At 32.0% G+C, this 15,045-nt stretch overlaps 2 protein-coding genes across 2 annotated transcripts; one reads left to right on the top strand and one right to left on the bottom strand.

Annotated features, from left to right (window-relative positions):
• Positions 1 to 305: 305 nt before the first annotated feature.
• On the bottom strand, positions 306 to 3,407 carry LOC146920852 (putative mannitol dehydrogenase). The gene is made up of 5 exons (XM_085714290.1): positions 3,097 to 3,407; positions 2,858 to 2,971; positions 1,800 to 2,313; positions 734 to 887; positions 306 to 639 (listed from the first exon to the last, which is right to left on the bottom strand). The coding sequence occupies exons 1-5, from the start codon at positions 3,258 to 3,260 to the stop codon at positions 443 to 445; spliced, it is 1,143 nt and encodes a 380-aa protein (XP_085570416.1). The 5' UTR covers positions 3,261 to 3,407; the 3' UTR covers positions 306 to 442.
• A 6,912-nt stretch (positions 3,408 to 10,319) lies between these two features.
• LOC146920851 (putative mannitol dehydrogenase) lies at positions 10,320 to 13,203 on the top strand. The gene is made up of 5 exons (XM_085714288.1): positions 10,320 to 10,613; positions 11,502 to 11,615; positions 11,712 to 12,225; positions 12,448 to 12,601; positions 12,721 to 13,203. Exons 1-5 carry the CDS (start codon positions 10,516 to 10,518, stop codon positions 12,924 to 12,926), a joined length of 1,086 nt encoding a protein of 361 aa, XP_085570414.1. The 5' UTR covers positions 10,320 to 10,515; the 3' UTR covers positions 12,927 to 13,203.
• Positions 13,204 to 15,045: the final 1,842 nt, after the last annotated feature.

The raw sequence follows: 15,045 nt of genomic DNA, 5'->3' as shown, positions 1-15,045 counted from the left end.
AATGTAGATGGTTGCTGTTCTGACAAAAAAACTCAGTGGTAGTTAACTACCGCCGGTTTTCTAGTTATAAGTCAGCGGTAGTTAACTACCGCTGGGGGTATTTTAGACATTTTCATGTGTTATTAGGAGCTTTTGGAAGTCAAAAACAATTGTCTAAAATGCATCACTTCAATAATAACAACTTCATTTTTTTTTTTTACAAAAGAGGGCCATAAGCCCACAATAATAACAACTTCTAATATCATACATATGATTATTAGTGTTTTGTTGACAACGAAGTTTATAAAATTAAACTCTATTAGAAATTAGGTAAAGTACTTTTCTTTTATTGCAATACATAAAATGAACAATAACTGAAACCATTTGCTAAGCCAGCAAACTTATTTTTTTGATGTAGTACATTAAAGCTAACTACCTATTAAATTAATTAACACTAGAACCGTTACTTAAGAGTATTAGCTACATCAATAACAAATCGGTATTTAACATCATTCTTTTCAAGTCTCTCAAAAGCAGTGTTCACATAATCCATTGAAATCACTTCAATATCTGCTGTAATATTGTGCTTTGCTGCAAAATCAATCATGTCCTGGGTTTCTTTCATTCCTCCCCCAGCACTACCAGCAATTATCTTCCTCCCTAATTTAAAAAATTGATTCTTAATTAGTTCCAAGCAGAAATTAATCAAGAGTTAAAATAATTATCAAGCATTACAAGGTTAGTTATAATTTACCAGACATTAGAGGCATATATGGCAAGATAGGAGGTGTAACTGATGCACCAACTAAAATTAATTTGCCACATGTCTTCAACATTTCAATTAATGGGTGGAGTGAGTGAGGGCCTGAAACTGTGTCTATGATGCCGTCCATTGTGTCCTTTGCTTCCTAAGAAGAAAATAAACAATTGGTCTATAATACTAACTAATCAATTAAATCAAAGGATTATATACTTGGCGAGCACTCTTTAAAATTTTGTTGATGTGATACTCCATATCCAATAATTTAATGTTCAATTAATTTTGTCCACGGATAACTAATGTTCCATATAGGGCTGGCCGAATAATCTTAAAAAGTAAGTGAGATCTGAAGCAAGTTGTGATATATGAGACCTTTTTTGTACGCATATGAGACCTTTTTGTTTATAAAATATAATGAAAAATAATATTTTATTAGTAGGCCTAAAGTGAGGGCTTTAGTGGCCTTGTCTTTGGGCCAGCCCTGGCTCCACAAAACTCCATGATACTAAGCCCATGTTTGGTATAAGGGTGGGTATGTTAGAATTACGATGACATGCCGTGATTTTGTAGAAGCTACAAGAATCACGGTGACCTACTGTGATTTTCTAAAAACTACACTTTGTGAGTGTTTGGATCCACGTTTTAATAGCCAGGCTCCTGTCCCAAAGCTGCATTTTGCGAGGAGCTGAAATTTGTAGCTTCATTTTGCTTTACGTTTTGGTGGGTTTAAATGCAAAAACCAACATATGCTGTAGCATCTTCAAAATCACGGTGTGTCACCGTGATTCTAATATACCTACTCTGATACCAAATATTAATCATTTGATACCATGAAAAAAGTTGGTACCCTTAGTTAAAATTTAGCCGACATTTACATTTTTTTTCATATAGAAATAATTAAATATGAGATAGTAATATGTGTTAGGAACTTCAAACAGTAAACCATACCCTGTATTTGGAGGACTAGAAACATGTTTAGACCTTAAAGTAGTTCATTAGTTAACAAAATTATTTTCTCAAATTAGAACCTTGTTTAATTTCTAGTTTTCTTATTAATTACCTGCAATTGTTGTTGATCATTCATAAGCAAGAATGAATCAGCACCAAGCCTTTCCAAAGCTTCCTCTTTCTTTCCAGGAGAAGTACTTATCACAGTGACTTTCATTTTGAAAGCCTTAGCAAACTTGACTGCAACATGACCAAGTCCACCTAACCCAACTACACCCAAATGTTGTCCACTTTGACACAGTCCATGATGCAACATTGGACTATAAACTGTTGATCCAGCACATAGCAATGGAGCTGCACCTTCTAGTGGTAACCCTTTTGGCATTACAATAGCAAAATGCTCATTAACCACTATTTTATTTGAGTATCCACCATAGGTTATTGATCCATCATGGTCATATGAATTATAGGTTAAAATTTGTTTGGAGCAATAATTTTCCCAACCTTTGGAGCAATTGGAGCATAAACCACATGAACCACATAATGGTCCCACTCCTGCTATGTCACCAATTTTGAATTTTGTGACACTTTGGCCCACCTTTATCACTTCACCGACTATCTCATGGCTAAATTAAATTTGCAAACATTAACTAATTAAAGAAAAAAAGGGATTAAAAATGTTTCTATGCAATGAAACAAACAGCTATATGGTGATCATTTTAGTGGCCTGTATAGAGATTGAAAATGTCTTCCTGATCACCAACATTAGTGACTAGTAGTTTAACGACTTTTCTTAAATTGGTCTCTATCGGTCGTAAATTTATATAGAGATCGATCTAGTGATCAATTTTTTAAATTGGTCACTTTTTAGATCAAGACAGATACTAAATTAGTCGATAGATACTACACAACAATCATGTAGTTTTAGTCCGACGTTTATTTTTATAACTTGCAAAACAAGTCTAAAGTACAAATTTTTAAGATGGATTTTCGATCAAGACGGAAGAGTTTATATACTTCACATGTAAATTTGTGAATGGATGAAATTTACAATGAACATTTTTAACTAAGTTTTGATTTAACCATTACTTTTATATAATTTTGAACCAAGTTCATATCAATGTTTTTTTATGTAGAAGAATGATTAGATATAGAGAGAAACATATATACCCGGGAACCATTGGATAGAGGCTATGGCCTAGCTCATTTTTGGCAAAATGAACGTCTCCATGACAAACCCCACAAAAGAGTATCTTTATGGTGATATCACGATCTCCATTTGCCCTGTATATGTTCATGTGAATCCAACATAAAATTGTAAAATTTATATGAATTTCAACAAATTAACACAAAATTAAAAGAGTTTATTGTTAGTATTATCATGCAATTAATTGCTTATAAAGTTATACCTTCTAGAGAAGCTGAAGGGGGAGAGAATTCGTGAGGATTCTCTAGCAGCCCACCCAAAGACAGGTACTTCCTTTTCATTTGATAATGTGTTTTCCATGTTGTACTTAATATTTGAAATGATAACGGATAGAGAATATGAGAAAATGACACTAACTAAGGACATGTATATATAGTGGGCGTACGTAGAAAAAAAAGCTTCAAAATACTCTTACATAGGTTGAATATTACACTAACTAAGGTCCTTTTCAAACTTCAAACTTGTTAGCTTGGAAAAGAAAACGAGACCTTTTAGACTTCAATGTCAAAAATGACAAATACAAAATCAGGAGCAAAATGAATATCTAAATGTTCTAAATAACTATTTTAGTATTTTCTATCTTATTACTATTGAGTGTCACTTTAGATTATTAAACACATGGAAAAAAACCAAGTTTCAAATTCCAACCAGTGGGTGTACATATATTTAGTGTGTCCGTCATACATCGAATAATGTTAAGAAACATGGTGAAAAAGCTTAAGAGTCTTTGTATTGATAGTGGAAAAAATGTTACAAATGATAACCTTCTAATGAGGCGTTCACAAGTATATATATTATTACTATATGACTAGTACTAACTTGTAACTAACCCATATCTATATTAAATAGATCCGGTGGAGGGAACTCATAGGAAAAAAATATTAAGAATTGAATTTTGTAATCGTCATATCATAATTAGTTAATTGTAACACAATCATTAAAAATTATTTGGATTCAACAATGGAACATGTAAAAACCATTATCATTGGAAACATGTTCACTACCCCGTTTTCACAATCCAAATCACAAATTCACTACCCAATTTCACAGTTCAATCCCCACAATCTTTTTCACATTTTTTATTCTATTCAAACATCAAAGTTTGAATCTATTTCAACTACTTCCATTCTCAATTGCTTTGTATTGGAAATGTAACCTTGGATAAGTTTAAGATAAGTTTTCAACCTTTGCTTCCAATTTGTTGTACGAGGTTGTAATGGCTTCTTTGGAATCAACTATGACGGCTAAAGATGTTTAGGAAAACAACAATGGCGGCATTTAAGACAGTTATGGAGAGTGCACAATGTTGGAGGTTTTTTGTTTGAATATTGGAGACAAATTCTAGAGAAAATGTAGTTTGTGTCAACCTTTACAGCCGGTTTCTAGATAAGGGATTAAAAGAAAGGGATGACATGGTTACTTACTATTGCCGTGTGTTAAAGGTGTCACTTTAGCATTCTTCGAAAAATAAAACTCATGTTCAATTACTTAAAAAAAAAAAAAAAAACTCATGTTGAATAGTAAAAGTACTCTAGCTTCTTATTTGGGAAACAGGCAATATCAAAGGATCCTTTATGGACTTAATTTTGACACAATTTTTGAAGGAACACGGTCACCTTAATGGGGCCATCAACGTGGGTGAGTAACTTACACCCTTTTTCCATACCACTCTTGTACACACCCTATGTGAGAGGGTATTTTGGTAATGTGTAACAAATGATATGTAGTTATTTTGGACATACATTGTCACATGTTGCATTTATGTGTGGGGGTTTAAGGGGTGTATGCCACCTATGTGTGTCTATGTATAAGCACTCATTCAATATATCAACGTAGTTATGACCGCCTCTATAGATGAGAATCAAATTACCTCTAACATTCTGATAATTTTACACCATTGATCAACATTTTACCGGACTCATCATACATCAATGATATAGATGAGTTTATAACAAAGAATTGAACTTCCACGATGTGATGAATCAATGCTCGAATCTTAAATGGAAGATGTACTCATATTTAATGTTTAACACATTAAATATGATTATTACAGATAAAAAGAACACGTGAGAAAACAAAAAACTTGTGTTTAACACGTTTTAAATATGATTATTAAAGATAAAAAGAACATGTGAGAAAACAAAAAAAATTCTTAATGACTACTTATTTTATAATATTGATGGTTAGATTTATAGTTTATTTACACTTCATAGATTATCTCCATAAATTGTGAGGTAAATCTAAAACCATAGTTTGATATGTTATTGAGCAGGGCCGACCCAAGGCATAGGTCCAGGGTGCGGCGGTCTAGGGCCCATGCTCGTAAGGAACCCAAAAAAATTTGTACGAAAGAAGGTGTATACAGTAATTCTGGGTTTAAAGGTGATATAAATAGCAATAACTGCAGAGAGGGTCCAAACATTCACCAGACTTAAGCCCATCAGCTATTTGACTCTTTTGTTTTACAACCATGCAACATTTCATTTTCACACCCTCAACCCAGCATTTTCACCCCGCAGCATTTCATTAGCCAAATAGAAAAATTTAGAAGCAACATGTAAAACAGAATGTATCTACTCCTTCCCAGAGACCAAATTTGTTTTATATTTTGAGGATGTTTTTTTGGTGTTTCAGAATGAATTTAACATTAATTTGTATTTAGATTTCGCAGTATACTATTTTCTTCATTAAAGTTTTATGTTTGGGACATCATATTTGATCTTGTTGTGATTTTTGATAAGTAACATATCATTTTCTATTGACAAATGATAAAAGATTTTCATTTTAATGGATTGATAATGGAGTTCTTTGAGAAATTTTAGAGGTAGTAAATTAATTGAATTATCAAATCAGATAATGAACCTTTATATAAAATTTGGTATGTTTACTATCGTTTTACTTAGCTTTGTTGCGTTTGGTTCGGCCGACACAAATTTTTTTGTTATTCTTTTTTATTAATAATATATATGATGAGATACATTTGACACACGATGTTTGGAGTGTCAAGATAGTTTGGATTTTAAAACAATTATTATGGGGACCGTCATGATTAATGCATATCTCATTTACCGTTTATAAAAAAAAAGGTTATAATCTATTATATAAGGGCGCCCTTTTCTTAAACTTGACCTAAGACCCATAAAATGTTAGGAACGAGCCTGTTATTGAGTTGCATCAAAATTAACGTTTTTCTTTTTGACAAAATGTAATGTTTAAGACAAGCGCTTTAGAAGTAAATGTTGATTATTACTGACAATGAACTGAGTTAACTCTTTCATTGTTTGGAACTCGACTTGACAATTAACTCGATAAATTTGATTCATGAATCAGATGTCCCGAAATTGAGATATATATAGTTCTACTCGATTGGTTCATGAGTTGACTCTCGATGATATGAATATATATTGAAAATTGGAAGAATATTTAGAGGATATTTTCAATTCTAGTTGTGGAATTCGTTGTTTTTGTTTATGTTATTCATATTAGTTTTAGTGTGTTTTTGTTTTTTTTATTTTGGGTTTTTTCGTATATGCTTATTTAAACATTTTATGTTTGCGATAACTTTTATTTTAATTTAATACTTGCCTTTGAAAAAAATTAAAGGGTCAAAAGATCTTTTTTTTTTTTTTGTCATTTTTGAAAGAATTTTCCTTTTTTGACTTTTGATTTAATTGATTATGTGAGCTAACAAATTGAGCCTAACTAGCCAACTAAGTTGTTCACGAGCTTTAAACAAGCCTAACTCAAGCCAAAAAAAGGTTCATATGAATCTTGAACCGAAATAATTTTTATCAAGTCGAGCTTAAATGAGTTCGACTTAACTCACTTTCAACCCTAATCTTGACCCACCTTAATATCATATCAAATGAGCTAAAATATGATTTGAAACTTACATAGATGATCAATATGATAAATTATAAATTGAAAGTTTTTTTTATCTAAGTTGTGTTAACTCAATGGTAAGACCTTGAATTTGTGTTATTTTGCTTTTTTTAAGTTAGGTTCCCAAGGGAATTTGTGAAAGGATATATGACCTGATCCTCATCTGAGAGGAGGGTTATTCTAAGTAGGAATGTTGTGCTTGATGAATGTTTAACGCAACTGTGAAGTTCATTATTCCGGAAGACTGTGGTGTTGAGAAGCAGGTGGAGCAGAGAGAAATTGAGGCTACTTGTGAAGCAGAGGAGGGATCTCCTCAGCCATATTTAGAGGAAAAAGCATAAGTTGTTCCATTATCATTAAGGGAACATCACAATATAGCTCTTAATCACCCTAAAAGAGCTAATTTTAGGGTACCTCCTACGAGGTATGGTTATGAGGACATGTTTTCCTATGCTTTACAGATTGCAGAGGAAGTGGATCTTCATGAGCCATTCACCTTTGAGGTAAAAAAAATGGGTACAACAGACAACCCAACTGATATATTTACCAAACCGGTTTCGCTGAGCAAGTTTCAACATTGTTTAAACTTGCTCAATGTTAGAAGTTGTTGATTGCCCTTGGAGGGGCGAGGCCTGAGGCATAGCAGGATCATCTGGGCAATGTGTAATGCATCTGACACATATCTGGTACTTCAAGCACGTCTGGTTATCTGGAGAGGATTCAAGTTATGGTGGAGATTTGTTGAAATATGCCTTGAATGTGTTGGGAAAATGTCCCATATCAGAGAACAAGAATAAATATGCAAAGACTTGTCCATATAAATAAAAGCCTTGTGTGTTAGTATTTCTTGCACCAATAGTTAGTAGGTTTTGCTATAGCTGGTATTGCCTCTACTATTCAGTATCTGTAATCATTGATTGTAGTGGAATTCTTTTACGTGGATTTGCCCTTGGATTAGTCAGCTAATTGCTGGATATCATGTTAAATCTTGTTTAGTTTTTCATTCAGTCTTTTACTATTATTGTCATTATTCTCGCATCCCGTTATAACAAACTGGTATCAGAACCCTGTTTAGGCTCGATGGGGGGAGTGGGATCTTAGTGTGGATCATCCTAGTGATGTGGGTGAGTCATGCTTGAGGCGGAGATTGTTGGAAATCAAGTATGAATGATTATGTCCCACATCGACTAGAAATGGAGCAAACATTGGATATATAAGGGAGGAGCCCCATAAAATCCATTCTCTCTCTCTCTCTCTCTCTCTCTCTCCCTCTCTCTCTCTCTCTCTTAGCGGATTCTAGACGTTTAGCCCATTGTTGGTCCCCAGACTCCCCAATAGGTACTTCCTCTGTTGCTTAGCAAATTTTACTTTTTAGGTTCATTCAATTAATGATGTATGCGTCATATTGGCAACAGAGAGAGTATAAATTTAGAGTCCGTTTTGCACGGTCAAACTTGTACTTTAGAGTAGGGTTGATTTGAATGTTAATAGATAAATCAAAACAATTCATTAATCCATTAACAATTTGCTAAACATTCTCTAAAAAAATCCATGTCAATTTATCTATTAAACCGATAGAGTACATCAAATCTAAATACAAATTCAAGATCATTAAAAATGAAAAATGATAAATCTACAAACAAACTCACATTAAGGAAATAGCGAATATGTCAAAGGGACAACAAATCACCTTATTAATATATGACATGACAAAACTATCAATGTACTTATGAAAAATTCTTTAAAAATATATATACTTATAGAGAGCCCTGCTGCATGGTGCGAGTTTTTTGCAACGAAAACAGACAAACTTATATATTGTGACACTGGACTTGCACGTTCTAATAAAAAGATGATAGTAATACATGGGACATGGATGTATTAAATTAATTTTTTAATAAAAAGCATAATATAATAGCCCAATTAAGTGAATACACGGTTGTTGGAAGTAAAATAAGGCAATTAACATAAGGAAAATTCTATGGTGAAGTCATGAGAATGACTTTTTTGGTAAAGTCATGAGAATGACCAATCATTTAACATATGTGTATTTAATGAATGTCAGGTCAAATTATATGGTGTATTGCACATTTGTTCATACGGTGTGCCACAATATTTTTACTTATTGCAATTGTGTCCTGATTAAATTAAAATTAAACATTTTTATTATTATTTTATTTTTTAATCGTAACAATTGGATACTAGACACTTCCATCTTCCCCATCGTCTTCACTTCAGAATTATGCATCAATATTGGATACAACCACTTCCATCTTCCCCGTCGTCGCCCATCACTGTTTACTTGTTTGCATCATAACAGGTTCTGCAATCATAACAAAGCAACCCATTATCAAAAAATTCAAACTTTAATATCAAAAAAGGATTTTGAACAATTCAAACTTTAATATCAAAAAAGGATTTTGAACAAAACCCAATATTGAAAGATGGAAAAAAGTAAAGAAATCGTACAGGATCATGTTGATGAAGAGAAAGGAGATTGATGGGGCAAGCTCTACGTTCGGCTTCACGAGCAAGATGTTCAGCAACATCCAATGCGTTACCGGTTTGAGTTGTGTATAGAATCAGAAGCTTATGATACCATTGTTGTTGAATCTCTTTCATTCTCTAAGTTCTAAAAATGATTCAAAAGGGTATTTTCACCTTTTACTCGAATCAGAGGCTTACGAATTTTTATTGAGGTTTTGAGGCTCACGAATCAATACTTCTCAATGCTTTGCTCGAGATCTCAGTTGATAATGACGCCGCAATCCAAGAAATGACGGTGCCGTTACAAGAAGAACACGAACCAAAATGTATAATTTAGGTTAGCAAAATCCCCTTCTGCAGATGAAGAAGAAAGAGAGGATGATTAAAAATGATATATTTGAGCATGAAATCCCCTTCTGTAGAAGAAGAAAGGACCAAGATGAAGAAAAATGAATAATTTGCAGATGAAGAAAGAACGAACAAGATGAACAGATGAAGGATAAAAATGATTTTATTTTAAATAAAATAAGTTAATAAATCAAAAGTAATTAATATTTTGTACAAGGACCGATTTGTAATAAGGTAAAATTTAGTCTTACAGTGGTCCATCTGAAAGACACTAGCTGACATGACATCAATAATTATGCTATTGGTTAAATAACTTTTTCAAAAAAGTCATTTTCTTAACTACACCATAGAAGGCCCCCATAACATAATCGTCAAATTTCGTCTTATGATATTAGCCTAATAAGAATTCAAATAACTAATTTTTTCTCTAACAAGTTAGCATAGTTTAAAAGACACATATATAATGATTTTAGAGAAGTTTATAACGGTAAGATTGTTTTTTTACAGGTTATAAATTTATAATGGTAAGAGTTAGGAATGGTAAGAGTTAGGAGTATTATTATTATTATTATTATTATTATTATTATTTTTTTTTTTTTTTTTTTTTTTACGCAAGGACTTGGAGTATTGTTTTAGACACGAGATAGAAAAATTACTTAATTTTGAGATACACATTGGAAAAAGTAGCAAAAGATAAGGTAGTTTATAGTTGAGCAAGGTAAGTCAAAAATGTCGTCGATTTAAAGATATAAAGAACGTAACCATATACGTCATTGCAGCCACCAGTAAGCATATATAAGTAGCCCTTCACTCTAATTAAGCTCACCGATCATAGCATTGTTTCTATAACATAAAACATAACATTTCTAGCATCTACAAGAAAGTTGAAGAAGAACTAAAAATAATGGCAACACAACCTGAATTTGAGCATCCAAAGAAGGCCTTTGGTTGGGCAGCTAGAGACTCTTCTGGTGTTCTATCCCCTTTCCATTTCTCCAGAAGGTTCAATTCATTCATTATGATCACCTTTTCATTCTAAACAATATACATGTAGTATTCATTTTTTTTTTTTGTTGACAAAATGCATGTAGTATTCATTATTTGTTGCACCATTTTATTTGCTCACTTTTTCTTTATAATGCTTAACATTTGTTGTAAGGTGTTATTTCCTATTTCTACTAATTTTGACTAAAATATGAATAACATCATGAATTTATTTACTTGATTTTTCCCTCCCTCGATATATTATGAAATGATAGGATGCAAAAAGTGGAGGATATGAATCATCTTATGTCCTAAGTGTTTGATATCATCATTATATAGAGAGAACTATGTTAACAATAACCATTTACCGATAACTGTCAAGTTTGATCACTTTTTTTCTTTTTTTTTTTTTTTTTACAAATTTAATTACATTAAAAACCTAATTGTTTTTTTAAATTTAATTTTTCACCATAATTTAAGAGAACTACAATGCTAACAATCAGTTATAGCTAAACATTTCTCTATACAAATTTACTCATAACAACACAACATGTTTTCTTTCTAAAAAAATACTATGTTTTCAAATTCATATTTCAATTTAAAAACATATATTATGAATATAAATACTGAAATTTAGTTAGTCTACATAATATAGAAATTATAAAATTAAAATCGATGAAATAAATTGAAAAATATATATTATGTAAAGTAGGGAAAAAAAAATAGACGTCCTTCTTTAGTGTGTAAATAATAACAGTAACAGTCTATCTACCAAAAAAATGTATAACAATGATAAAAATCATAAAATAGAATGCTAAGAAGGAAGTTTGATCTTGTCAAAAAAAGAAAGAACAGAAGGAAGTTTGATCACAAATTAAATCTAATTTAGTACGTTAAATTTTTCAGGGAAACATGTGAGAAAGACGTAGCATTGAAAGTGTTGTATTGTGGAATATGTCACTCGGACCTTCATAAGGCGAAGAATGAATGGGGCACTACGACCTATCCACTAGTGCCTGGGTAAGCTTTCTACTTTTATTCCATTTCAAAAAAACCAAACATATAAATCAAGATATAAATTCAATTTGAATCTAATTGGTGTAAAAATATATGCAGACATGAAATTGTTGGCATAGTTACAGAAGTGGGAAGCAAAGTGAGCAAGTTCAAAGTTGGAGACAGAGTAGGTGTGGGATGCTTGGTTGATTCTTGTCACTCATGTCAAAATTGTGTTGATAATCTTGAGAATTACTGTCCCCAATTGACACTCACTGATGGTTCCAAATATAGTGATGGAACCAGCACTCATGGAGGCTTCTCTGACTCAATGGTTTCCGACCAGCACTTTGTGTTTCGGATTCCAGATGAGTTACCTCTTGATGCTGCTGCTCCTCTCCTTTGTGCTGGTATTACTGTGTATAGTCCTCTTCGACATTTTGAACTCGACAAGCCTGGTATGAATATAGGTGTTGTTGGTCTTGGTGGACTTGGTCATATGGCTGTGAAATTTGCCAAAGCTTTTGGTGCAAATGTGACCGTAATTAGTACATCGCCTAACAAAGAAAAGGAAGCAATAGAACACTTGAGAGCTGACTCATTTCTAATAAGCCGTGATCCAAATCAGATGAAGGTGCAATAATTAATTTAATTCACTGTAAAAATTGTCGTATAGTTGCTTATTTAAAGACGGAAAATGTCAAATCGATCACTAAATTAATTTGATTGTTAACATTAGTGACTAGTGGATTAGTAAAATTTCTCAAATTGGTCTCTAATGAGTCACAATATTATTCAGCACGGCCGATTTAGAAGTTGACAATTAGTGAACTAATCAATCTAGAATAATTTGTAGGCTGCAATGGGTACTTTGGATGGTATTATCGACACAGTTTCAGCGGATCATCCTCTATTACCTCTGATTGGTTTACTCAAGTCTCATGGAAAGCTTGTAATGGTTGGTGCACCTGAAAAGCCTCTAGAGCTTCCTGTTTTTCCTTTACTTGCAGGTATATATATAAGCATTTGAAAAATATATATACTTCCATATGATGCTAAATATGCCCTTCTAAATGTTTAAATTAAATTATGAACCTTTAAACTCACAAGTATTTCACATTATTGGTAGGGAGAAAGATAGTGGCTGGAAGTTTGATTGGTGGGATCAAAGAGACTCAAGAAATGATTGATTTTGCAGCAGAACACAATGTAAAGCCTGATATTGAGATCATTCCTATTGATTACGTCAACACAGCGATGGAGCGCCTCCTTAAAGCAGATGTGAAATATCGATTTGTGATTGATATTGGAAACACATTAAAATCAAGCTCTTGAATTTGGCAGAATATTCAAATATTTCGGATAATAATTTAATGGTCAAATGATAATAATAATAATAAAATGTAGTAGTTTATAGCATTCAGTGTATCGTTTCCAAGGAGATTTCATACTTTCATCTTTGTTATATTGTTGATATATCATTTCTGGAGTAGAAAAAAAAAAAGTTTCATATGCAAGTGTTCTACGAGATTTGCTCCTGTTTCAAAGAGATATAAATCTATGTTTGATTGAATAATAGACAACTACACGAAAGGTCACGTTTGGTCATCAATTGAATGCTAGTTAGTGGATTCTCTCCATCTTTTTTCTCTTGTTCCTTCATGCTATCTCTTTATCTCTCTTAATCTCACTCGCTCTCTTCATTAAAAAAGAAAAGAAAATTATACTCAAAAGAGATTATCTCTCTTAATCTCACTCGCTCTCTTCATTAAAAAAGAAAAGAAAATTATACTCAAAAGAGATAATGAGATTAAGAGAGTTAGATAGTTTTTTTTTTTTTTGTCCTCACGAGTTTAGCTCAGTTGGTATGGACAATGCATAAATGGACAATGCATAAAAATATGCAAGGTCCGGGGTTCGAACCCCGGCCACCACAAAAAAAAAAAGATAGTTTTTTTTTGAAGAAGCTAAATTAGAAAAAAAAGATAGTTTTTTTTTGAAGAAGCTTTTTGAAGAAGCTAAATTAGCACACCTAAATTGAAGAAGCTAAATTAGCACACCTAAATTGACACAAAAAGATAGTTTTTTTTTTTGAAGAAGCTTTTTGAAGAAGCTAAATTAGCACACCTAAATTGAAGAAGCTAAATTAGCACACCTAAATTGACACTAGAGAGAATCGAACCTATTGACACTAGAGAGAATCGAACCTGAGACATCAAGGAGGAGCACTCTCCCAGATCCCAGGCCAATACCACTAGGTCAACCCAAATGGGTTAAGAGAGGAAATGAGAGAAAATACATGGAGAGGTTCCAATTTGATTAAAATGGCGTGCATTAATTTTCAAAATAAGGAAAAAATGACACCAACATTCCAAAGTAAATGCATAATAACAAAGTACATTTCAAAATAATACTTCATCGATCCGTTTCATAATGATTGTTACATTTTCACTTTTTCTTTATCTTAAAAAAATTATCACTTTATTCTCAATGTTGTTAGCGCAGCAACTATAACTTGATCAACAAGTTATGATTAGGGTTTTGAGTTTTTGTTGGTTTTAGAGAGAATTGAAGAATAAAAGTAGATTGAGATCAATAGAAGTAGTTGTATTGTATTATTGAGATATGAAAAATGTACAAGTGAAGTAGCTTATATACAAGTACATGCTAGGTTGCTTGAAGGACAAGCTAAGTAACAAACCCTAACAAATATAAGCTATATTCTAGGAAACTTGTAACTAATCCATAACAAACTAAAACTTTAATGTGATTAACCAACTAAGTATGATTACATCACTTGATTAACTTGAATTAACAAACAAACTAACAATTGCAACATTTATTATTATTATTTTCCACTTATATACATTTATTTATTGAATTTCACTACACTTAACTATATCACTAACTACAATTAATAAGAGTATTTTAATAAATGAAATTATTTTTCTGTGAAAAATCAATCAAACTAATCATTTCTTTCAAAATCGCGCACAATCCAAATGTGTCAACTAAATTTAGATGAAGGGAGTTACCATTTTTTTTTTTGGGATGAAAAATCACTCAAGGTCTAACATTGTTGTTATATTGAAATATAAATGATATTTTATCTCTATAAGAAATCTATTTAAAACTTTGAATTAAGTTAAAAGAACCTAATACAATTTTGCCTTAACAATATTGAGGTTATTTTGTAAAAAACAATGAATTCTATTAGTGAAATTGCCAACCAAATAAATCATAATCGTGATTGTTTGACCACCCTTTTTCTTGAATTATCTTCCACTTTAATAGTAAAAAACACTACAACAAGACGGAAAATCAAACAAAATTAAACAAAGATGATTAACAAAACAAAGTCGTATTAGATGGAGAAATCACTTAAAAAATGGGGAAAAAAATCAAATATACGTGGGTACCATTTATTAAAATAAAAGAACCGAAAACCACGTAT

This window comes from Medicago sativa, chromosome 5, assembly GCF_051527215.1.
Source record: "Medicago sativa cultivar Bolivia chromosome 5, Bolivia_mono, whole genome shotgun sequence".
Taxonomy (NCBI): domain Eukaryota; kingdom Viridiplantae; phylum Streptophyta; class Magnoliopsida; order Fabales; family Fabaceae; genus Medicago; species Medicago sativa.
This window is presented reverse-complemented; position numbering and strand designations above follow the sequence as displayed.